We start from the raw sequence: 25634 nt of genomic DNA on the forward strand, positions 1-25634 counted from the left end.
TACTGGCGTCCCATGCAAGGCAGCCCATGTCTACCAAACAAAGTCACAGGGACACCAGCCCGAGGAGTGCCCTGCACTTAACAGGTGAAACCACCACTATGGATGGTTAACCTTTGCAGCCATGCCAACAACCAATCACAATAAACATAGAACAGCACTAAATAATATGGAGGGAGGGATGTTGCAAGAGATGATATTCATAGTAAAGTAATAATTAACAGTTCTTCAGTATAGTCAAGAGAGGTAGAGAAACTAATTTAGTTTGATTACCTACATTTACAATAACGTATGCAACTTAAATAAGTATATGTATCAACAGATTGATGAGAATTCCACAGATGAGCCGCGCTGAGATAGGGAGAATGCTCTAAAATTAAATATTCCACACTGAGCACAAAAAGAGCTATTAATGTATTTTTCAGTCATTTACCATTAATCTATGTATTTTTAGCATGTTTTCCATATGCTGCTTTAACTTTTATCTAAGTTTTATTCATGTTAACCATTAATCATGAATCTCAAAGAAAAACTTAAGGACTGAGTTGTAATGTGTATGTAAAATCTGTGAACTTTATGTCTATTGAAGCATTTAACTATGCATTTAAACATTTATTTTAATGGTGGTCAATGCAATAAAATGTTACAACCCACTGCAAACCCCCTCTAACAGATATATATATACACACACACACATACATATTGACCTAATTATTAATTTTTTTACATCCCTTCCATATTTTTTCATCCCAAAATGCATCATTAATAAACAACCATTAATAACATATTAATATATATTGAAATATATTATAATAAAATAATACGGTATATTTAGGGTTTGAAAATTAAAATAATAATGAAAATGTACCTGACATAACACATGAACTAAAAAGACATTTGGTTAACAAAAAAATCTTAGTATTTTTGAATGTAATTAATAATTTTTTTCAATGAAGTTTTGTTTTTTTCTTCTCTTACAGCTATCATTTGCAGCAACAACTCCAGTTCTAGCAGATAAGAAAAAGTATCCATATTTCTTCAGGACTGTTCCATCTGATAACGCCGTAAACCCAGCAATAGTAAAATTTCTCAAGCACTTCAAGTGGCAAAGAGTGGGAACATTAACACAAGATATACAAAGATTTTCTGAGGTAAGGTTTCTATTTTGAACTAGTGAGATGATGATTCATTTATATAGACAATTGATATGTACACTTAGAAATGACCATATTTCAGTTATGAAATCTAGGGACATTTTAAATGAATTAATGATATGATTCCAACAAGTTACAGAGTAAGATCTTTTTTAAATTTTTGTCCAACATACATTGGCGGGGAATTATACTGATAATCACTACAGTAGATGTTTTTGAAAAATGTTTTCAAATGTTTGGGAACTCTCTGGGTTTGACCCAGAGTCTCCAAGTGAATTGCTGCTTCCCCAAGTGTCCGGGGTCACGTTCCTTCTTCTCCAAGCACTGGAGCAGCGTTTGGCCATACTCACCTCAGTTAAAGGATAGCAGTGATCCTTGCGTGGGCAGCCCAACTTCCAAACATGGCTGCCTTTACCATGGAAGTTTCTGGGTTTCACCCAGAGACTCAAGGTGAAGTGCCACATCACTGGTTCTCTGGCAGCATTTGGACAATCCCACTCCCTGGCCTATTCAAATTTAATGTGTTCGGTGCTATCCCTGCCCACGTGTGCAGCTATCCCCGCCCAAATACACAAATTGCCCCCTTTAACCCCGCCCTTTGTGAATCCACTTCCCCTGAAGAAGAAGGTAGCTGAGGCCTACCCAGGTATGTTTATATCTAAAATATAGGGAGGAGTGTCTTCTGAAAAAAAGAGATATTTTGTAACTGCCAATAAACAACAACCATAACCTACATAATAACCTACTTCATTTCTTTACATTTATAATATAAACTTTTAAAAAATAAGCTCCCAATCATTGACATTTATTATTTAATACGTGTGTTAGAGTGCATTTGAATGGAAAGCTACATTAACATGTGCTTATAGTTAAAGTCTCGAACCAATCATGTAAAGAGGACCTGCCAGCTACACTGCTTTTAACATAATTACATTTTTTATATTAAAACAGCCTATAGCTTGTGTTCTGTGTTTTTCAATAACTGTGATTGTTTGGTAATATTTAGTCTACACGATGACAGCTGTTTTAGGTAGTACCAGCTCGTAAAACAGCTGAATGATGGACGTCTCATTTAAATAGGTGTGTTTTACAGAACATGACAAGAAATCCATTTAGCTTTTACTGAACAAGTAACAAGAGTTTAAACACCGGGCATGATAATGCATGATGGATGGAAGTGGTAAAATCAATCACCAAATCTTCTCCCTTTGCACACCCACAATGAGTTAAAACTTCCCAGATTAAAGAGCTGTTTAGGTAATTATATGTTGCCTGAAAATTTCAAATATTGCTGCATGCAAGCATCTTGGTATGGGGTACAAGTGCCAGTCTATTTTAATTGCACTGTAACTGCTGAAGTACTCTCAGGTGTGTTTTCTGAACCATTGCACTTCACATTTGCAAATGCTACTGATGTTTACTATACCCCGTCATTCAATACTTAATATTGCTTAAATATTACTTATATAAATAAAAGATGGTAATAATAAAATAATAAATGCAAAATATTTTTTCTTTTTTTTTTTAAGAAACGCTATTGGTTTTGCTAATTAAGAAATGTAAATACTAAAAATATTTCAATTTATTATCAAAGGGACATTTTAATTTTTTTTTTAATTATGTCCGTTGTGCAGCGTCCTTCCAAAACTATTTGGTGGACTGTACGATGAATTATGAGACATGTTATCATACGAAAAGCTCCACAACCTTGTTGTCAGTCCTTGAAAGCTAAAATAATATGTGACCTAAGCCCTTTTTGAGACACCCACAATAAAAGATTTCTAATTCAAAATTAACAAAATAGGATTTCATTATTATTTACATTATATTTAGTAAATTCGTTATTCTTTCTTGAGGCTATGTGGATTCCTAATTCCTTATAAATTGGTTTTAAATTATAGTTGTCTCCTAGGTGTTAAATGTAGAGTCGGAACACATAAACTTTATAAACAATAAGAAAATCATAGCATTTCCAAAATAGATGAATACACCTGGAAATAGATCAAATCTAGCTCAATGAAGTCATCCAAAAAAATGCTTGCTAAAATTGTTTAATCATTTATGATTGCTTTCTCTGTATGGAATGCATGACAAATTTCCAAGTGCTGTATTGACATTAGATGTTAGTATTTTTTAGTTTTAATGAAGTCTAATTTTCATGCATTTACGCAAAATGCCCACATGCAAATAAAGAGCTGTTATCGCTTTACGACTTTGTAAGTTTATTAAAGAGTTTTCTGCCATAATTCTATTTTTTAAGCATATATTATAAAGTAAGAGCCTGTCATAGTTTTTAACATTCACGGTTATATACTAATGATGTAGAAAAATCTTATTTTATTGAATTAGCTGAAGAGGAGAAAAAAATCCACAAATGTACAGCTCATTGGGTTAATTAGTAAAATTTAATGTGCAGTCATGTTGGCCATCAATGCATGTTGGCAGAAAAAGACATGCACGTGTTGGACTATACTCACACATTTACTACTGCCCACTAAAGTGCATACTAGACAGCAGCTGCAAGTTGAAGAAGGTCAGCAAATGCTGTGATTCATTAACCCCTAAATTGCCAGAAAGTTAAAATGTGGATTGGGACAAAGTGAACTATGCTCTAAACCAGCGATGGTGAATGTTTTTGGGCCCGGATGCCCAATTTTCTCCATGAAACCAAGTTGCAGACATTAAAGTAACAACACTGCATATTAAATATGAAAAAAATTTGTTTCTTCGGTACAAAATTACTATACACAATAGTGTGCATCAATTTGCCCATATAAATGATATTTGTTTTTTAAGCATAGAAACCTACAGTAGAATGTGTTAGCAGATAATAATTATTTGGCCCATCTATCTGCACAAGCAGAAAAACACATGAAAAAGAGGGTCTATTTGTGAAAAGGATTGTATTAAATAACATTAGCATTTGCACTGAAATTATATCAGTGTATAAGAAAAATAAATGGAGTCATTCATTCTCTTTCATTAACACAATCATTCATTCTCACTCATTCACACAAATCATTTACACATATTCATTAATGCATTTTCAAAAAGCATTCAAGCAATGCATCCACACAATCATTCATTCATTCTCTTATTTATACACAATTCATTCACACATTAATTCATTAATTCTCTCAGCCATTCACACAATTCATCCACACATGAATTCATAATCTCACTCATTCACACAATTCATCCACTCATTATTGTATTTATACTCTCACTCATTCTCACTCTGTATTTCAATATTTTTACTGATTGACAAAAAACCACTGACATGACTCCTTTCAAAGTTTATGTTAAGATTGAAATAAAGAATTTATTTGAATGACTTGAATTATAGTTATTTAAATTATACTTTCTAAGCAGCTTCTATGAATCACTTACAGCAGTTGATTAGTTAAAATAGGACTTAATAACATAAATGCAGGACATAAACAGCATAGAATGTGCTAGCAGAACATTTTTTTGCACCTAATAGCGTGGACCTTTAAATAAAATATGCAAAAAGTTTTATGGACTGAAAAAGGACAAAGTTGGACTATTTCAATATTTTTTCTCACTATCTGTCCCCCCCTTTTGTAGTTCACTTACCCTGCTGAAGTGAGAGCATGGGGCCTCTGTCTCGCTGCTGTGCTGCGGTACTCGCTGCTTCACTGCTGAGCACCAGAATATTACATCATTCTATATTTGCATAATATTAAAAGAAAGCTCTATTTGTACTGAAAACAGCAGGATGTAATGTGTGTTGGTATAATAAGTTATAAAGAGACAATTTATGGCAGAACAAATACATAGTAAAGCTGTCAAAAATGCAGTTATCTTTGTGGGTCTAGGTGCAGTAACCCCAGTCATGAACACGCTTATATATTATTTTTAATATCTTTGTTTTAAAAATAAAAATATGATAGAGACCAAAGACCAAATTGCTTGCCCAGGCTTACCAACTTAAGATGTGTTTTGGCTACCCTGAACACACATAAAACTGATTTTATTGTATTGTATATAAGAGGGATTCCAAGGATCCGTTCATCTTGACCCAATGGCTATTCCACTCATTTACTTCAACAAATGAAAATGCACAAATTCTTCAGAATTCAGAATTAATCACTTCAATGGAAACTTAAATGGAAACAAATTATGTGGGTTTTTGTTTTTATTTGAGGAAAATGTTTTTTTTAATTTTTACTTGAATTAAGTGCCCCTCCCCTACAAAAAAAACATTTAACACAATTTTAGCATGATTAAAGAATTATTGCTGAGAAGGTCTGTGCATTCAGCAGATGCTACATTTAACTAGTGGTACACTTAGCAGAATATGTGAAACACCTTTTGTAAATATAACTGTACTAAAAAGCACAAGGCTGACCTACTAGTGAATTTCTACACATTCACACTGTATGGAAATGTCTGAGTGTGCAAACCATCTGCCATGGTCAGTTCTCATTAGGACTCTCTTATGATCAACATCTGGTGGGATTAGAGACTTCTCTGAATGACAAAAGGATTTTCTATTCAGTGCTTACACGTAGCTTTAGCTCCAGAAAAAGCTACTGAAAATATTGTTAAAAATAGATCCCAGGATTATTCACCTACTGTGACTGTATTTGGTGACAACTGAAGAGAAAGAATATTGTTATAAATATTCTATGGGTTTTAAATGCTTTGATGCACACATTGTCAGATAGATAGATAGATAGATAGATAGATAGATAGTACAAATAATTATGTATTTATATGTGTATTTATATGTTTATATTACTCAATTTACTCACACAGTAGATCATTTAATTGATGTTGAGCTTATAACACATACAGAGAAGACATTGTAAAGTTTTAAATTATTAATTAGAATAATTTTCCCCATAATTTTTTTCAGTGATTTGACATGTGCTTTAGGAAACCAAATTATAATGTATGAATACTTAGGTGCTCTTGATATATTATATTAGAAACATTTCAGTTCTTTATATTTTTTAGCTTTTTACCTTAGGAGTAGTAACTGGAGATGAACGCACTGCTCTGTGTACTGTACATTATTTTACCCCATTTATAGAAATAATATAATGATTGTGCAGTCCATATACATTTACCAACTAAGCAGATGTTAGCAAGTATTGTTTAGAACTTTGGACATATTTGATTTGAGAGTTATAGACTAATTTATATGAATCAAGTTTTCTTCAATGCAGAAAACGTACATTATTAATTACCCTCCTCTTCTGAATTAACCTTTCTCTCATCTCATATTATCTTCTAAACCTTTATTATTATTATTTATTGTTTTATAAAGCGCCATCAAATTCTGTAGCGCTGTACAATGGGTAGACAGGACATGAGAAGTAGTATGTAACATAACAAATTGACTTACAGAAACAACAGGTGAGGAGGGCCCTGCTCAAACAAGCTTACAGTCTGAGAAATTCTTATTCATGTGAAAAAACCTTTGTGTAATGTAAACACAGGGGTCAGTACAGCTTCAGGAAAATTCCTGTGCTGTTGGGTTTCTATGAACTAAACCCGTGCTTCATTACTGTTGTGTAATAACGATTATTGATCACTAGGGTAACATTTCAATTTCATTTTGGAATTCAGTGGCATCGGTGAGAGTTTGTGTTTTGTTGTACTTTGTGCATGCAGGATGTACTGTCAAAGTGCGTGTACGTGCTTAATATGTACGTGCATAGTACTTGCATGTTTTTCCTACAAATCTAAAGCACACTGGTGCTTTCTCGAACTTTCAGATATAAGCACACACATACATATGCATGTAATTGGAGTTCTGCCTTCCATCAGTGTGGAACTGTGTAACTTGCTAGGGTTGCTGCAGGGCTGTCCATGGTCCTGAAATGCGATTCCCCAAGACGCAAAACAGATTCCATGATTTTGGGATTTGCCAAGGCAATCTGGGTGCTCTTAACCTATTTAAGCACCACCTTGAAGATTCTTGTTAAAATCAAAACAAGCTATCGAGAATTCAAACCATAGACTAAACTTATTCTATATAGTCATTACAGTCATTATTATTATTTTTCTGAAGACCTCATCATAGAAATAACACAGCAAGTTGGTTTGCTTTGTTATTTAGAAATTCAATAACTACTTCAGTGTGGTTATTCATCTTTTATTCCCAATTAGAATGTGCTAACATTCATAAATAGGTTAAACACTAAAGAAATGTACTAAGGTTGTTGTAGAGCCTGACAGATGCATTTCAGTACATGACACTGCCAACAGACTGATTATCAGGCAATCCTCTTCAGATGTAATCACTGTGAGCCATGTCTGTGAATTGCTAACTTTTTAATTCAGCCCACCGTCTCGTCATTAATCAAGAATAACATTAGTAATTACATTATGAAGTCCTGATAAATAATGGAAATAGAAGTTGCACAAATGCTGTGGTGTTATTTGATTTTCTCATAGAAATTGGATTATTTTCTTTTTGGTGGTTTTACAATAATCATAGTGGAAATGCATAATTTTTATAAATCACTTATACTCTAATGTGTTAAATATAAAAGGAAAAAAAATACATATTTTATACCTGTTGAATGCTCAGTTTCATAATTGTAAATTGTGCTTTCTTGTTGTTAAATGACAGCTTATAACCTCCAGTTCCCTTTCACTTTAAATGTTTAACTGATTTTGGTGTTAAATGTCATATGGTTAACAGGGAATATTAACAAAGGTGTGATTTAAAGCGTCTCTCGTTTAGAAAGTGGAAGCTCTATCAAAGAGCATAAAAAAAAGAAATGTCCTTTATATTGTGTTAAATTAGATTGACCATGTTCCAATTTATAAGGGTATTTTATTTGATATTGGGCACTCATTAAAATCGTCCCCTTTTTAGTCTTTCTTGGATCAGTTCTAAAACACATTATAAAGATTTACTGTTCTGTTTCGTGAGCAGCCAATCAGGTAGTGGGATGTCAGCTGCATGTTGGGATACATGACATATTTCATGGAAATCCAGACATTTCATGGAAATTTGGATTGCACAGTAAAATTTCTTAAATGCACGTTCACATTTAGTGCATCTCATAATCAAGGTTTGGCATGCGCTGATTTCTTATCTGAACCACTGTAGGCCTAATAGGATGAATGGAAAATTTCTAATTGATGTCAGCAAAGGACTTCGTCACCTCACATGTGTCTATGTGACGCAACAAGTAGTAGACAACAATTTTTCCTATTATAACTGACTGGGATTTTTAAATCCATTGTGGCTCACAAATCATTCATCAAACTCAGGTTGTTGCAGCAGAAACATTCAACTGATCAGGACATTCATTTTTCTCATTCTGGTTTATGAAAAAATACAGGTCTGCAAATTCCGTTGTAAAGACCCATAAGGCATGTTGCTAAATGGAATGTTGAGCCAATTACTAGAAACTGAAAGGTTCACCTTTATACTGGCAGGGCCTAAACAGTCCCAAGCCAGATTCCTGGCTAAGCTCTGCATGTAAAGTGGAGCAGAAGACAGGGCCAAGCCGGAACTGGCAGTGAGTATCACCTTATGGCATCCTACTTGTCATGCTTAGAGGAAGATACTGTATTGTATGATTCTGCCTTAACACCGGCACAGATTGTCCATCTCTTTTCCTGGCTTACCCTTTCAACTGTACTATGGGTTTATACACCATGCCTTATGACAAAACTGTTAGCTGAGTGTTAAGCACAGTCCACTAGGGGAATAAGGTTTAGGAACACTTATTTACACATATAAAAGACATATACTCTGTAAACCCAGACTGATTAACCTAACCATCCACTAATTTCAACCTCCCTGCCAGATCCCGCTAAGGCAAGCTCTAGAAAACCTCTCCCACAGACAGCACACACAGCTCCAGGCAGATAATGCCACCTCTCCTTCATCTGTTGCAGGCGTCATGGAAATCCTGGACTACATTGTACATTCTTAGCTTGGGCATCCAGATGGTTGCAGTGCTGGAGTTGGAGTATTGGACTGCCCTGCTTTCCACATGCTTCACCTCAGGGACCCATACGTATAATTTACATTTATTATCCATACATCTGTGCTTAAAATCCACACAAGACATATCCCTGGGGTTGTAAAGTGTCACAATTACAATTTAAGAAGATGCTCACTAAATATTTCATATAGCAGCTGTAATATTTATGTATATATATAAATTTTTTCTAGGTTGTTTTAAGTATATTTTAAAAAAAATCTTTAATCCAAGTGGCAAGATTTTAGCAAAGCTATTAAAGTTAACATACTGGCTAACTTGTATGCAACTTACATTCATAAATATAGGTATAATATACCATACATTTTTTTCATTTAGTATTTGACTTAAATGTGACAGAAAATGTTGTTCCTGGGTCATGTGTCCAACTTATTTGGTCTGTTGTATTAGAAGACAATTCATGTCAATATTTGCTAGCTATACAGCTGTTATCCTCCCATTTCTTATTTTATGTTACTCTTCTAGCTTTCATCGTATATCTGTGTAAGGTATGAGAACAAATTGACTTGTTTCTTTAGTATGACAAAATAATGGCAGTAAAATTGGTGTAGTCCATAAACTGAACATATTACAACAACTGCCCTAAAGTGGCTTCTTTTATGAAGTAGCAAAGAACATTGGAAGCCGTAAAACCTTATAACAGGATATTATTGTTTAGCTTGCTGTAGCTTCAGATGTTCGCCTGGCCAAAAAATTGGAAATGAAGGAAACTCTTTAGCATAGACCACAGATGTTTCTTCACGGAACAAGCACACACACGTTCAATACATTATGTGAATCCTGTAAATGGCTTTTAAAGAGAGGAACATACTGATGACTTAATCACATGATATCAACATAATTTGTTTACACCATAATTTGTTTACACCATAATTTGTTTACACCTCTTCAGGTCCTAATCAACTCCACTATAGCTGTATAGCTTACCCTGGAGCTGAGGCAGTGGTAAGACATTAAATCCACAGAGACTGTCCTGCAATGTATAGTCCTATCTGGGCACTATTAATGAGACACCTGTGTGGTGGCAGTGGTGCTAACTCTGCTCAGGATTTCAAATGCCAATAGGAAAGCACTCACCTAGCAAACATATTAATATTTTGCTGTGCAGGGTACCCAAGACAACTGTTTGAATTACAAAACTTAGTTGGCCAACTCAAATCACATCTAATTTATTGCTTTACTTCCACCTTCCAAGTTAAAGACATATAATGTTAACCAATGGATAACTTGTCACTCGTTGCTACACTTTCATTTTCATCATATTGAATATGACCTCTTTTTATAAACGCGTTTGGTTATTCTGGCAAGGTGTTATGATGTTAATTGAAGGCCAATTGTAATTCTTCAATTAGTGACACTCTGCACTTGTCTGATAATTTACCTTCGTATATTATTGCTCACATAAATTATAGCGGTGTTATGGAAACCGATCAGGATCTTTGTAAAAATCATCTGCATTAAAAAGACCTTTAGGTTTTCATCATAGGCATGATTTTATTATGTTGTTAAGTCATCTGCATATGATGATTTCTGTGGATTTGTTTACAGCCTGAGAAGATGGAAAAGGGATTGACATTAGTCATCACATATCTATGTGCTTATCATGATGATGCAGTGTAGTCCATCTGTTCTCTATTAAACTGTTACCAGTTGTTTTACTTACTCATTCTTCTCATTTACTAACAGGTGAGAAATGATTTAACCGGAGAACTGGAAGATTCTAATATCCAAATTGCAGACACAGAAAGTTTTTCAAATGATCCTTGCATAAGTGTAAAAAAACTTAAGGTATGCAAAATGATACGTCTGATTTTTTTTCCTTTCTCCGTAACAAAAAAATGTTTGCCACTGGATGATGTGCTAGAGGTTGGTGCCATGGCCCTGATCCACACACTCCTGCCTTGGGAACCAACCCCTACATACATTTGAACACCTGAAATGTCAACATTCAAGTGGCCTTGGATGGGACAACCCACATGTCTTTATGGACAGACAGGCTCTTCTTTACAAACAGAGCAATGTATCCTGGGTAGTGGATGCATTGAATAAAATTATATAAAACAAAACACATTAAGGTTATTGCTATAATAGTATCTTACCCAATGACATAGAGAATAAAAATAAAAATGAAAACGTACTGGGACAGAGAGCTACATTTTCCTATAAGAACATTATGTTGGCCATTGTCATTCTTCCTAATTTGTGAATTATCATTTTTTCCTATATTATTTCATTAGGTTTTATTGGTTTGTTATTTCATTGTGTTTATTGTGCAGTATATTATAATACATGTTCCAAATTCACAGCATTATGTGGAAGAACTATTAAAAATGCATGGTTAAGAACACTCTAGCTGTATTAACTTCTTTAAATAGGGGGTCAAACTCTTGGCCTGTCTTAAAAGCAAGCAGTAGCAACTGGAACAAATTCCATAACAGCAGCCGTGAAAAAATGGAGGAAGTCATTTTTTTGTATAAATAGAGTTGGTAATATGTATATGATGTTAAACGCAGTCAAATCTCCCAAGGGCTTAAAGTACACAGCATGTTTGTCTTCATTAGCAGAGATTTTTTTTTTAAATTGTTAATAATTACAGTCTAAGAAGTTTAAAGAAGCTGCTAATCCAGTAGTCTGCTTTCAGTGAAAAATAAACATTTTTTTTATTTATATTTTTTTCACACAAGAAAGGATTAGTACATATGATAATATCACTGTTTAATTGTTCCACAGAATTAGGACGCTAATGATTTCAGTGTAAATCCAATTTAAGAAGCCAAAGCAAATTATGTTTGCAATAAAAATAAACATTACTGAAGAGTTAAATATATTAAGTAATCACCAGCCGTACCATTACAATTTATATAATCCATTGTAATGATCCAACGGGATAGCAGGATTTACTAAGCAATGCGTTTTTGGAAAATGGTGATATTATTATTCCTTTAATGCCTTTGGGTAGATTCATTCATCCAACTTTGCTGCTTTCGGTAAATCTGAAGCATATCAAGATTTTTTGTTTTAATTTTTTTGTTCAGTCTGTTAAAGCCACCCACATTGGCTGACAAACAGTATGAGGCTACATTAATTGAGTACATTATGTTTGCTTTAAATCAAACTAACTGCATGACAGCTTAGCTCATAAATGTTCAATATTTCTAACATAATTCTCACTTCAGGTAGCACCAGAGCTGTAGTTTCCCTGTTTTTTTTAACATGTTTTTATTTTATTTTTTTATTTTAATTTAATGTTCACTACAAATCTCTGACTTTATATTTCACAGGGCAATGATGTCCGAATAATAATTGGACAGTTTGATGAGCACATGGCTGCAAAAGTCTTTTGTTGTGTAAGTTTGCATTTATAATAGTTTGCATTTGTTTTTGTTTTTTTACATATTATTACGTACGTAATCATTGTTTAACTAGAATTGAGAATAAATTTATAATTTTATATCTAGAATGTCTAGGTTTCAAAAATATGTAATATTCTTCAAAACCATATATATACTATCTGACCGAAGGTATGTGGACAACTGGACACCCCTTCTAATTATTGAGTGTAGGTGTTTCAGCCATACCCATTGCTAACAGGTGTATAAAATCATTGGTAGAAGAATGGGTCGCACTGAAGAACTCTGTAACTTTAAACGTTGCACTGCAAAAGGATCCCACCAGGTCATAACATGTCTGCCCTGCTAGATCTGCCCCGGTCCACTGTAAGTGTTATTATTGTTAAGTGGAATCAGCTAGGAGTAACAAGAGCTCAGGCATAAAGCTGTAGACCATGAACACTCACAAAGCAGGTCATGAAGCCTAAAAGGCATTCAAGTTAAATAAAACTGAACTTAAACCTAACATATACATACCTTTTAAACTGTCATGTTTTTACAGGACAGTCACATTGTTCAGACACTGTCCCGCTGCCCTGCCTATCTGTTGCAGGCAGTGGGGCTCATGGTAATCTTGGGAGTATCAGAAGATCTGACCACAATCCTACCTCACAACCTACTGAAGTGGAACACCACAGTATGACATCATATCCCAGAGGTTCCTCTTGAATAGGTTACGAGGTAGATGGAAACTGCTCTGTCCTTAGCCCTGCCTCTAGCCATTCCCTGCATCCTAGTTTGGCTTCTAGCAATGTTTGGAGGTATGTATATATGTCAATAAAGAGTATAAAACCACATTTATGTGAAGGAGTAATACAACAAAATTGACATGAGTCAAATAACAAAAAGTATGCTGCTGACACGTGAATAGTAGCCAAGTAGGATTGACTGAGACAGTCCCAAGGCAAATAAGCTGTCTTGCATCCAGGTTCTAGGACCATGTCTTGTCCTGTAATAAAATAAAGTTAGTACATGCTGCCATTCACATACTGTATCTGCCTGGAGGCAGCCAGCGCAAGTGACACTAATATCAATAAAGCCTTCATGTGAAGATAACACTGTGCTCTGAGCAATTAAGTCATTTAGCCCTTTTAAAAAATCCACCTTTCCCTGTTTTTTCTGTAAACTTTTCAGCATACCTGGGAACTTTCGGGCTCTGGCTATCCAGAGCTTGAACCTGCGGTAGAAGAACCTGCTGGTGTTGCTGGGCTGTTCTGCTGACATCCCAGGACACACACCATTGTTGGATGGGAAGTGCGTAGTGGGATGTGTTTCACAACGCCGATCCCATGACCCAGAGAAGTAACGCTCGCCTGACCTGAAACCTGGGTGTCATATATGTTACTGAAATCCCATGCATTCCTGCTTAATCAGGAGCTGGAGTCCAAACATCCTTGTCCCGAACCTCTGGCTCTGAATGAATCCCCATGTATTCAAGCAAACTTACTAATTTTAACTCCTGGGCTGTTATGCACATTACACAAACAAACTCTTACCACCCTGACACATTCAATTTAACTGGAAATTAGTCAAGATACAGTGGGGCAACCCTTTCTTAATGCATCCAAGTAAAACCTGTTCCTGATGTAGTAGCCGCTGCCCCTCAGTGGTCCAATGATTCAATGGGTGCACTTTCCATGCACGTGTACAGTGGTCTGGACTCTGGAGTATCCTTCCATGCATCATGAAAATGTAAAGCTATCATATACAGTACATTATGATGGCTAGAGTAGCCCTTTAATTCCTTACTTTAATCACCAGCACAGCGTACCTAACCTGATCCCAACGTTATGTCTATCCTACCGGGCACTGACACACATTATTGAAGCCTACTTAGTGCTGATTTATGCCCTGCAACTAATAACTGGCTATATATATATTTAATGACCGTTCCATGCACCATCATGCAGCCTTACATTAATTCTTAATTCCAGGGCTGTTCTTTCCAGTCTACCTCAAGCCTTTGCTTCCCACCTCTGCACCTCCTAACGGCTACATCAGGGTTTTATTATATGTGTTGTATGTATACTGTAATTCACACATCATGTAACAAAAGAAAGCATTGCAGAAACTACCCCCATCGTTCATGGCTCATTGCATGAAAAACACAAAGCGCTGCTCATTTTAACCCTATTTTCCCGGTGATTTCTGATTTCTCGGTTTACAAGAAGCCTTTTTTTTTCCACACAAGGCGCTGAATAAATAGAACGATATAGAGGCTCTGTCTAGTATGGTTATACACAGGCACAATCCTTCTTCACAGCGGGTGCCCACATTGGGGCCTCTTAGGTCTAAGCACTGCATGCAGAATTAGAACACATTTGCAATAAAGTATTTAACATGATCAAAGAGCTAACCAGCATTGATCTGCTTTACTCATCCGCTGCCACCCTATTATTTCAAACCTTCAGTCACTTCCCAGTTTATACTTTCCTTTGATTATCCAAACCTAACTGGCAAGCAAGCGAGGCATTGCAAGATGCTGTAGAGATTCTTATATTCCCACCAGGGGAGACATAGTCTTTCATATTCGTTACAATGTAATCATGGCAAAAAAATGGTTTCCTTTCGAAAACCAACCAGATTATAAGAAACATGGGCTTAAAGAAACAACCGCTTTAAAGGAACACACACACGCATAAAACATTTGTCTATTGATTATACGGAAAAACATGCATATGGAAAATCTAAACAGGGTAAATTACAAAGGCTTTTAAATAAGAGAGCCCATGTAACATGGGTAAGAAATGAAAAAGTGACATATCTTGCGTGTATCTTTTGCATTTTTCTTTTTTTTGCCATAAGTGTATTTTATTTTACTTGTTGGGCTCAGTACAGTAGAGGGCTTTGTCACTGTTTTGCTCACAATAAGAATAAAGATGTCATGATAATCTGTATCTTTATTATTATTAAAAATAATATTATTCTTAGCATCGTTTTGTTGCATAATACTAGATATACATTTACATGAATTGGTAGATTATTCTCAGATTCCAGGATCATTAATTTCATATTTGCTTTAGAAATGTTGTCAAGTATATTCTATTAGCATTTACCGTCATTGTTGCAAAATTATAATTTAAATATACTACAAAATCCTCTGGCGCTCTATAAATTAAATGTACTGTAATAACTGTTATTTGGGAGTTTGAAAACATTCCTGATGTGCACCACTATGCACAGTGGTTTCATGCAAAAGGGAAAAGTACTATTATGTTTCAGGAAACTCAATTGTCCATTAACTCATGGGGTGCCTCCAGTTCATCTGTCTAGCACAGTAATTGATTAAGTGTCAACTGCTTCTCATAGTAGTTAATGCAGCTTATGTTCACAAACCTTTTACCGGAACTCTGTGGTTAAACTCACCACTTTTCTTTATTTTGCAATATGTACTAAGTTACTGAATCCGATCTTCCATTTCCCAGCACAATTATATATATATATATATATATATATATATATATATATATATATATATATATACCGTATTTGCTCGATTATAAGACGACCCCCCACAATCTGAATATTAATTTAGGAAAAAAAGAAAAAGCCCCCCAGTTACGCACATCTGACCCCAGGCTTGCCACTCCAATATGGCACTGTGGCCCATGATATGCCTTTTAACCCTCTATATGCCACTGTGCCCCATGATATGCCTTTTAACCCCCTATGTTCCACTCTGCCTCCAGAAATGCCTTAAAGCCCTATATGCCACTATGGCATTTAGGGGGTTAAAAGGCATATTATGGGGCAGAGTGGCATATAGGGAGGTATAAGGCATTTCAGGAGGCAGAGTGGCGTTCAGGGGGTTAAAAGGCATTTCATAGAGCACTCTGCCTCCAGAAATGCCCTATGCCCCCATTTAACACCCCCCACACACACACACACTTACCGGGGCTTCCAATTTCCTGCTGTATACCGGGGCAGCAGTCTTCCTTCTGTCTCCCCCCCATTTAACACTCCCCCCCACCCCACACACACTTACCGGTGCTTCCAATTTCCTGCAGTATACCGGGCAGCAGTCTTCCTTCTGTCTACCGCCCATTTAACACTCCCCCCCACCCCACACACACTTACCGGTGCTTCCAATTTCCTGCAGTATACCGGGCAGCAGTCTTCCTTCTGTCTACCGCCCATTTAACACTCCACCCCACCCCACACACTTACCGGGTGCTTCCAATTTCCTGCTGTATACCGGGGCAGCGGGTTGACGTCCATGCGATCCGTAGACAACTTACGCTGCAGCTGGAAGGAGGTGTGGCTAGCAGCGGGGGTTGTCTGCGTCCATCGCGCAGACTTTCCCCGGCTGTCAGAGATCAGAGTTCCCGGCACCGTGGACGTCAACCCGCTGCCCCCGTATACAGCAGGAAATTGGAACCACCGGTAAGTGTGTGTGGGGTGGGGGGGAGACAGAAGGATCCAGGTCCCCTGCAGCGGTGCGGGGGATCTGGATCTTAGTCTCATAGTCAGACCTCTATTTGAGGTCTGATTATAAGACGACCCCGATTAGAAGACGAGGGGTATTTTTCAGAGCATTTGCGCTGAAAAAAACCTCGTCTTATAATCGAGCAAATACGGTATATATATATATACACCTATATAAATATATATATATATATATATAGATATCTATATATATAGATATATATATAGATATAGATATCTATATAGAGATATATATAGATAGATAGATAGATAGATAGATAGATAGATAGATAGATAGATAGATAGATAGATAGATAGATAGATAGATAGATAGATAGATATAATTAAACATTACCATTCACAGGTTTGGGTTCACTTAGAAATGTCCTTGTTTTTGAAAGAAAAGCAAATTTTGTCCATTAAAAATAACATAAAATGATCAGAAATACGTTGTAGATGTTGTTGTCCTTTATCAGTAACAATCACCCCTGTGTTACAATGGTACATTGTCTTAAACTTATCCAAGTTTAAAAGGCTAATTGATCTATCATTTTGCAATTATGTTAGTAGTACAGCTAGAAACGTCCTTATTTCCCTTGAAAACAGCTGTGACCCCAAACTCTTAAATGGTAGCGTGTATATATGTGTATGTATATATGCACTTGTTATTAATATCATCAAAAGGAAACCTAAAAAATGTAAAATAGGTAATAAGCAATGAAATGATTGATGAAAAAAGTGTTGAAAAAAATATTAATTTGAAATTAATAAATTATTAAGCGTTTTAGATGTTTAGGCTTTATTTTGAGAATCAAGCTGAAATTTAGATATTTGGACTATGTACAGCTTATATTGTGTTAAATATATTTTTACAGTAAAAGGTTCAATATTATCTGGTAAAATAATGAATTTATCATTTACATTTTGTTTTAATCTGAGCATTTCATTCAATTTTATTTATAGGCTTATGATGAAGAGATGTTTGGCAGTAAATATCAGTGGATTATCCCTGGATGGTATCAAGCGCTGTGGTGGCAACAGGCCAATTCTTCAACATGCTCCAGTAAAAATCTACTTACCGCTATGGAAGGGTACATTGGAGTGGATTTCGAACCACTAAGCACAAAGCAAATCAAAACAATATCTGGACGAGTATGTTAATTTTGCATAAAACACAATATGAATTATGTTATACACAACAGATTTTTGAGCAAGCCATGCTTGTTCATCAGTTATGTTCTGTATTGGAATGAGAACTATAACACGATAATTCTACAGGGCAGGGGAGTGCCAATGCCATCTGCCCCAATGGCCAAGTACAGTCAAGTGCCTTCGGGCACACGTTAGTTGGGGACGGCAGGAAACTTTCTGGATGCTTGCTAATTTAGAGCCATGTCAGGATATAGCAGCCGCCAGCAAAGTTAGCCTCAGGTGTTCAGGTGCCCCTTGTTGGCCACCCCTGTGGCGCTCCCTGCTTCCCCTCCTTCACTGTACTACATCTTTCTTTTTCCTCCTGCATGTAGTTCAGATATAGATCAAATAAACAACACATGGAAACACAGCATTGCAGGTATACAGCAACTGAATAGTAGACAAATCCAGCCTTGCAAGTACAGATCAACTGAAAATCACAAGCAAACTCAGCTTTGAAGGTATAGATCAAATAAATAATGCTTGGAAAACCTAGATTGCAGGCATAGATCACAGGTCGCACTCCCCAAAGGCCAGCTCTGTCACCCAGACTTGCCCCAGCACTCAGATTGCACACATAAGACTTGCTCCAGCACCAAGACTGCATCCACAGGACTTGCCCAGCACCTGCATCCAGATTGCATCAACGGGACTTGCCCAGCACCTGGATTGCACTCATAGGACCTGCCCAGCACGTAGATTGCACAAATAGGACTTGCCTCAGCACCCTGAATGCATCCCCAGGACTTGTATAGCACCCAGGTTGCATCCAAAAGACTTGTCTAGCACACAGGTCGCATCCAAAGGACTTGCCCCAAAACCCAGGTTTCATCCAAACGACTTGCCCAGCACCCAGATTGCACACACAGGACTTGCCCCAGCAACCAGACTGCACACAGACACAGGACTTGCTTAGATTGCACCCACAGTGGCCTCTTCTGAGTCTCGGGTCTCCTCTCAGGATTGCTTTCAGTCAGGATCACGTGCGTCCTTTATTCATTCTATACCATTTAGGCCTAAAACAGTAATAGTTATGGAAAGAGTGTCAGAATACACACATATACTCCTTACAAATGCTTGCCAATAAACACACACGCCTGCCCATAAACACATACATACACATGCACATTCACACTTGCCCTCACATACAAACATCCTGGCTTACACTTGCCCTTGCATCCATATCCTTGCAGATGAGAAAGAGGGGCGCCAAAAAGGTTTTTAGTAAATGCTCTGTGTCCCTCTCTTTTCTCTGCTTCTGGACACTTGGGTCTTGTGCACCCTGAACAACTGCCTCGGTGTGGCCCTGTTCCCGTCACATTCCCTTCCCCTGAGCACATTAGAAAAAGTATATAAATAAACATAACATGATTTATACGTCACATCTTAAAGCACCAACACACTTTACATGTCCAGTTGAATTAAGCATTTTTTATGTATATACATCTTGATTGCTCTAGTAATTTTGTAATGTTATTTACAATTCTGCTCTTCTTATTGGGTGAGCTTTGATGTAAGTAGGTTGGTATAATAATTTGAGTCTCTTTGGCCATTTAGACACCACAACAGTATGAAAAGGAATATAATGAAAAACGATCAGATGTGGAGCCCAGTAAATTTCATGGTTATGCTTACGATGGAATATGGGTGATAGCCAAGACACTCCACCGAGCTATGGAATACCTTCATGCCACCAACAGGCATCAACGGATTCAAGATTTTAACTACACTGACCACAAACTTGGCAAGATCTTCCTGGATGCTATGAACGAGACCAACTTCTTTGGAGTAACGGTAAGTGTATGTTTACCGTACAGTACTTACAGTACAGTACATAAATGTTTTGATTGAACCTGCTTAATAAGCTAAATAATGCCTGCGCCTATTTGCATATAGTAAAATTGACATCCTTACCTTGGGCTACATCTTCTGATCCTGCTTCCTTTTACGACGAGGCCATACGGTTGCGGTGTAGTTCTACACCTGGGCAATGCCACTGCAACTTTTATTGCTGTGAGAAACTGTCGCCAACATCACTAAGTAGAGAGTCTTACAGTTTATGTCCTATGTGCTCATAGAAACATGGGCTTCTATCTCCTCTGTACAGTTGCTTAAACTCCCTCCACAGGAAGTTAAATAGCATTCATTTTACACAAGTAAAAAGAAGAAGACTGTAGACAGGAAATGGTATTTTATTCAGACACACCACTTCACCTGGAATGAAATCTGTATCTTTATTTACAGTGATTGATTCCCTTTAAAATATGTTGTAATACATGTTCAGAGGTTTAGGTCACCTTTTTCTATAATCACACTCAGTTTCATCCAAATATAAAGAAGAAATTAACATATTGGTAAAACTATATTTTATCTTTTCCTATATTCAGTACATTTTTTGTTTGAGATCATGAATTCAGTGTAGTTTCCAACTGTAAGTGTGAATGAATGCCTTTTGTGTTCCTTAATTCACAACAGAGAATACATTTACATATAGAATATCCTAGATTATGATAAAGATATGATGATCATTAAGATGTTGAGATTTATTAAGATTATTGCACTGGATAATGTTGAGATACAAGAAAGAAATAATAAAACTAATCGAGTGTTCCATATAAGCATGATGTTATTTGTACTGTGAAAAATAGTATCTAGTTTTTGGTTTCTTTATTAATACTGTATTTTATTGGTCAAAACAGCTAGGAAACATCACAATATTTATTCTATGGCTTGCAATAAGCAGAATTATGGGTAGAGAAATAGGAGTGTTGATGAGGTTCATGTTGACAAGCTATTGTTTGGTTAGGTTGTCTCAAAATATGTCAGTAAATTTAGCATTGTGTTGTTAATTTGTTCCGTAAATGTTTTATGCCCAGTGCCGTTTTCTGAAAATCATTGTTTCATTAAAGGTTTTGGTTAGCAGATTTTGGTTTAGTAGTATAAGGTGAAGTGTCCATACCCAGCAAATATATTTTATATTTCTATAAATCCCTTGCATCAGGAAAAATGGGCAGTCTAGATGGGCCGAATGGTTCTTATCTACTGTCAAATTCTATGTTTCTATGTATAAGGTTCACTGAATGTGACTTTGCAGTCAAGGGGAGTTTGAAGTGGCTGACAACTAGCATTTACCCTTAACTAACAAGTTTGCCTTGTGTTTTGGTTCTGTGTGTGTGTAATGTCTGGTAATAGAGTTGTTAACACTCTGAATCTACTCATATATGATGTAATGATTGTATGTATATTATGAAATCTGTAATCAACATGTTTGCAAAGTTTTCCTAATAATTAATATATAATAGTATATGTGATTCAGTGTGTATGTGAGATATATATAATATAAAATGTATTTTCATGTGCATGTGACCGTGTGCATATGTGAATCAGTGTGTATGTGTATATACTGTGTATGTAATCTCATCCGCTTCATAGTGTGTCCCTGAATGGCAGAAATAAAATGTGGTCTCCCCTAATCTAAAGCTTGAGTTGCAATCAAGCAAGGATGCACCATAAGGCAGGCTATTAAGTTACTGACTGTTATTGGTTCCATATTTCTTTGTGGTTAAGATTAGTTTTTACATAATTACCTTGCTTTTATATTACAGAAGAGGTATTGGCAATGTTATGCACAAATGAGGTCCTGGCCCATATATTAGATAAACTTTCGCTATGTAATAGAATACTCTATTGGCTCTAACCAAGAGCCAATAAATGGGTAATTCCAGTGTGGATCCTTTCTCACATTCCCAGAAAGATACCAATATCACATTATTGATGAATTCTTGGAGAGGCCTTTGTGGGTGGAATCAACCTTTCCTCTTTAATGACACAAGTGAACAAAAATTTGAATAGTGGTTAAATTGTTGGGTCTAAATATAAGGCATGTTATTAAATGTTACCCATGCAAATACATACATATGGTTAATGAACAGCACTCTTCATCAGTACTGACAATAATACAAGACAAAACAAAATGTATTTTACGAGGAAAAAGAATCATATGTAGAAGAGGAAAGAGAATGTGTATAGACTGATATTTCAAACTTAATAAACGTCGCTTAATACATACTGGCACAGTCAAATTCATACTTTGCCAGAATCTATATATCCTCAGTAAAGAAAATAGGAAAGGACAATGAACTGAAAGTTGAATAACTAGGGATAGAAAAACAACATTGTTTGTTGAGCACATTTATTTTTCATAATGCATTTTGTTTGTCCACTATACAACAACATACTGATAAATAAAGAATGAAACTCAAAAAGCTGGTCTTCCAAGTATAGTAGTATTATGTCTTCTTCCTTCATTTTAACCAGTAATCAAACTACTTAAAGCTCTCCAAAATGATGACACTTGGTTTTGTCCCTTTATGACTATAGGTTTGTAACTAATATTGGAGATTTAAAAAGTCAAATATGATGGATTTGCCTTTTTTTTCGTGAGACAAACTTCTAAATGACATACATTAGCAATACATTTTTTGTCTACTTATTTAGAGTGGACCTGTCACCTGAAAATGCTTCCCATTAAAGAGCAGAGATTTAAAATGATCTGTGCTGTTAAAATTTCAACAATTTTAAAGATATGCATCACATGTCTTGCATTCAGTGTTTAATACATACTAGCATTTTTAGATCCTCTTTTATTGTATTGTTGCTCATACTGATATTTTTTCACATCTCTGTAAATGGTTTAACAATTGGTATATGAATTAGGAATGTATTTGCAGATGAGCATTTATAAAAAATATTTTTAAATTAGTAATTCAATTTTTTTAGACACTTGGAATAATTGCCTCTGCCTAGCAGCTAAGCTTTTACATATTTTCTCCTAACCAGCTTTTTTAAATTGCTTGTAATCTTTGATACTTGCTTGCTACATTGTTTTCGCATACATAATATGTGCATCTTTTACTGTTGGTCGAAAGCTGCAGCCCCTGCAGGGCAAGGGGCTCCCAAGGTCATGATTTAATATTTATCTTAAGTCCTGCCCAGAGTGGCCAATTCATTTGGATGGAGACATATCTGTAATATGGTGCTAAGTGATGAAGGGGTTATGGTATCACACCATGGTTTGTGCAGAAACGACATGCTAGATATTGAGAAAAGTCTGGTGGGAAATTACTAAGGTTTTGTGATTTTAAAGTTGACCAATGGCACTATTAAAACATCTAGGGCCGTGCTGCAGATAAGGGAGAAAGACCAAGGCTTGGCAAAAATGTTGGTAGAAAAAAAAATAACGACTGTTATTTTCACCATGCTTGGGCCTCTCTCAGTTTTTTAGACATGTAATTTTAATGACGAGGCAAGTACTGCAATAAAAATGCACTAAATATATTTTAATGAAGGTGCTTGTGGTAATGTTAATTTTTTTGGGGGGGCTTGATAGAATAATGTAGAAAATACAAACAATGTCAGCTTAGTAGACAATGAATATATATTTAAATCCCACTAGGGTCTACTAATTGGAAAATCTTGTTACATTACCATAGTCGGGAACTTTTTAGTGATAGACCCAAAAGCTCTCTTCTGCTCTTTACTGGAGGCAGGGCTAGCTGTGCATACAGGTGATACTTTCTAGTGGCCAGAATACACCAGGCCAGAATAATAGCAGGTAGTGGATGGAACCTAAGCAAGAGATTGGCAGAACTGGGGAGTAGACATGACCAAACATTACTCCCTTGTTTGAAGACAAAACACACCGTCCCTGAGGCCTAGCACTTGTAAACAGTTAAAACATGCATTCCCGCAATGACTGCCAACAAACACTATTTAGTTAATTTGTATGTAATATACTTAATTTACTAGCCTAGAAAAAAAGGATTCTAAGAGATATTTTGTATATGGAAAAAAATAAAACATTAACAGAAATATCAACTGCACAGTCATGCATTATTCATTTTTTTTTCACTTCCATGTGTTAATTTTTGCACACTTTGGTAAGAAATGCATTTTGTCACACAATTTACAGTTTACAATTTACAGTATAAATTGTACCAACATGAATTAGATATATTTTTGGAAATGTAGACACAATAGAATACACTGTAATTAAACCATAATGTATTAAAGTTGAGGCATCTTCTAGTGCTATGTACTAAAACTGATTTTAGGGCAGCATATATATATTGAGAATGTTTAAATTTATATACTCCAATATCGTTCAAGTTAGCTGTATGGACAATACAATACATGAGGAAATGTCACATAAATTTATACTATGACATGCAAACTGCTGCCTTTTAAAACCAGGCATCCTAAAAACCTGAACAAGTGAAACCTCTGGTACTAACTTGCTTAGCCTGGAGTAGCTCCAAAGTTGTCAGGTCTAATGTTGTTCATTGGATCAGTTTTTCATACATCACTGCTCCTCTTCTCTGGCAGACACAATTTCAAGCCTAAACTAGTTTACTTCCTTAGAGAGGTGCTCCAATTGCAGATTCAGTTGTGTGAGTGGGGAATATCCTTAACTCTTTATTTCTCCTGAACAAATGGAGGTCCAAGATAGGTCCCACGTTTATATTTGATCTATGAACAAAATATAATCACAATATAATCCCTATTCATACAATGATGATATGATATACATTGTGTGAATATATACATATATCCAGCCATTCACTTCACCTGTCAGTGGTCATAAAGTTATGGGTGATTGGTGTATATATATATCTCGTTTCAGAATTTTGGACACATTTTGGAGGGCTTTATGCATTCGAAAACAAAATTCATTGTCGCTCACGCTCATTCACTCTCTCATAATCTCTCTAAATGTCTCCCTTTTCTGACCACTGCTTCTATGTCTCCGCTTCTCTGTCTCCTTCTCTGCAGCTCATTTTCTTGATCTTTTCCGCTTTTTGGTCTTCTATTTCTTCTTCTCCCAGCCATTCCTTGCATTATCCTGGCCTCTTCCATGTACTTCTGCAGCAGGGTGGAGCCTCAGCGCACACACTTTCCCCCTATTGGATGAACGGGGGAGAGGATGTCCCTGTGGTGTGTGCCAATGCTCCGCCCTGTTGCGGAACCACTACACCAGATAAATCCATGAAGAAAGAGAAGTGTAGAAGCACTTCTTTGTCCACAGATCCACCTGCATTATTCTGGCCTGGTGTAGTACTTATGCAACAGGGGGCAACCTCTCCCTAATTCTTCCACTCAGGGAAGAGAGTGTGTGCAGAGTCTTCGCCCTGTACCAAATATACTGTACCAAGCCCGGATAATGCCGTACAGAGACCTAGGACAAGCGGATCACCTGAGAACACAAAAGAATAAAGACAGAAGAAGCAGAACAAGAAGAGGAGCAAAGGAGACATGGAGAAGGTAGGGAGACATTGACAGCATGAGCAAGAAAAAGAAAAAAAAAATAATAATATAAATATATAATATAATTATGATGATTTTGGTTCCATTGGTGTTTAAAGTAGTTTGACCAATTAGGAAAAGACGAAAAGAAAACAAATGATTATGAAAGACCAGAGGAT

At 36.1% G+C, this 25634-nt stretch overlaps 1 protein-coding gene across 1 annotated transcript in view; it reads left to right on the forward strand.

Moving 5' to 3' along the window:
- The window catches only part of GABBR2 (gamma-aminobutyric acid type B receptor subunit 2), a 207830-nt gene that overhangs the window by 99536 nt on the left and 82660 nt on the right, over positions 1-25634 (forward strand). The window contains exons 3-7 of the mRNA XM_053467694.1: positions 978-1148; positions 10835-10936; positions 12430-12495; positions 17926-18114; positions 19711-19947. Coding sequence (XP_053323669.1) covers positions 978-1148; positions 10835-10936; positions 12430-12495; positions 17926-18114; positions 19711-19947 — 765 coding nt within the window. The remainder of the gene's footprint in view (positions 1-977; positions 1149-10834; positions 10937-12429; positions 12496-17925; positions 18115-19710; positions 19948-25634) is intronic.

This window comes from Spea bombifrons, chromosome 5, assembly GCF_027358695.1.
Source record: "Spea bombifrons isolate aSpeBom1 chromosome 5, aSpeBom1.2.pri, whole genome shotgun sequence".
NCBI lineage: Eukaryota > Metazoa > Chordata > Amphibia > Anura > Pelobatidae > Spea > Spea bombifrons.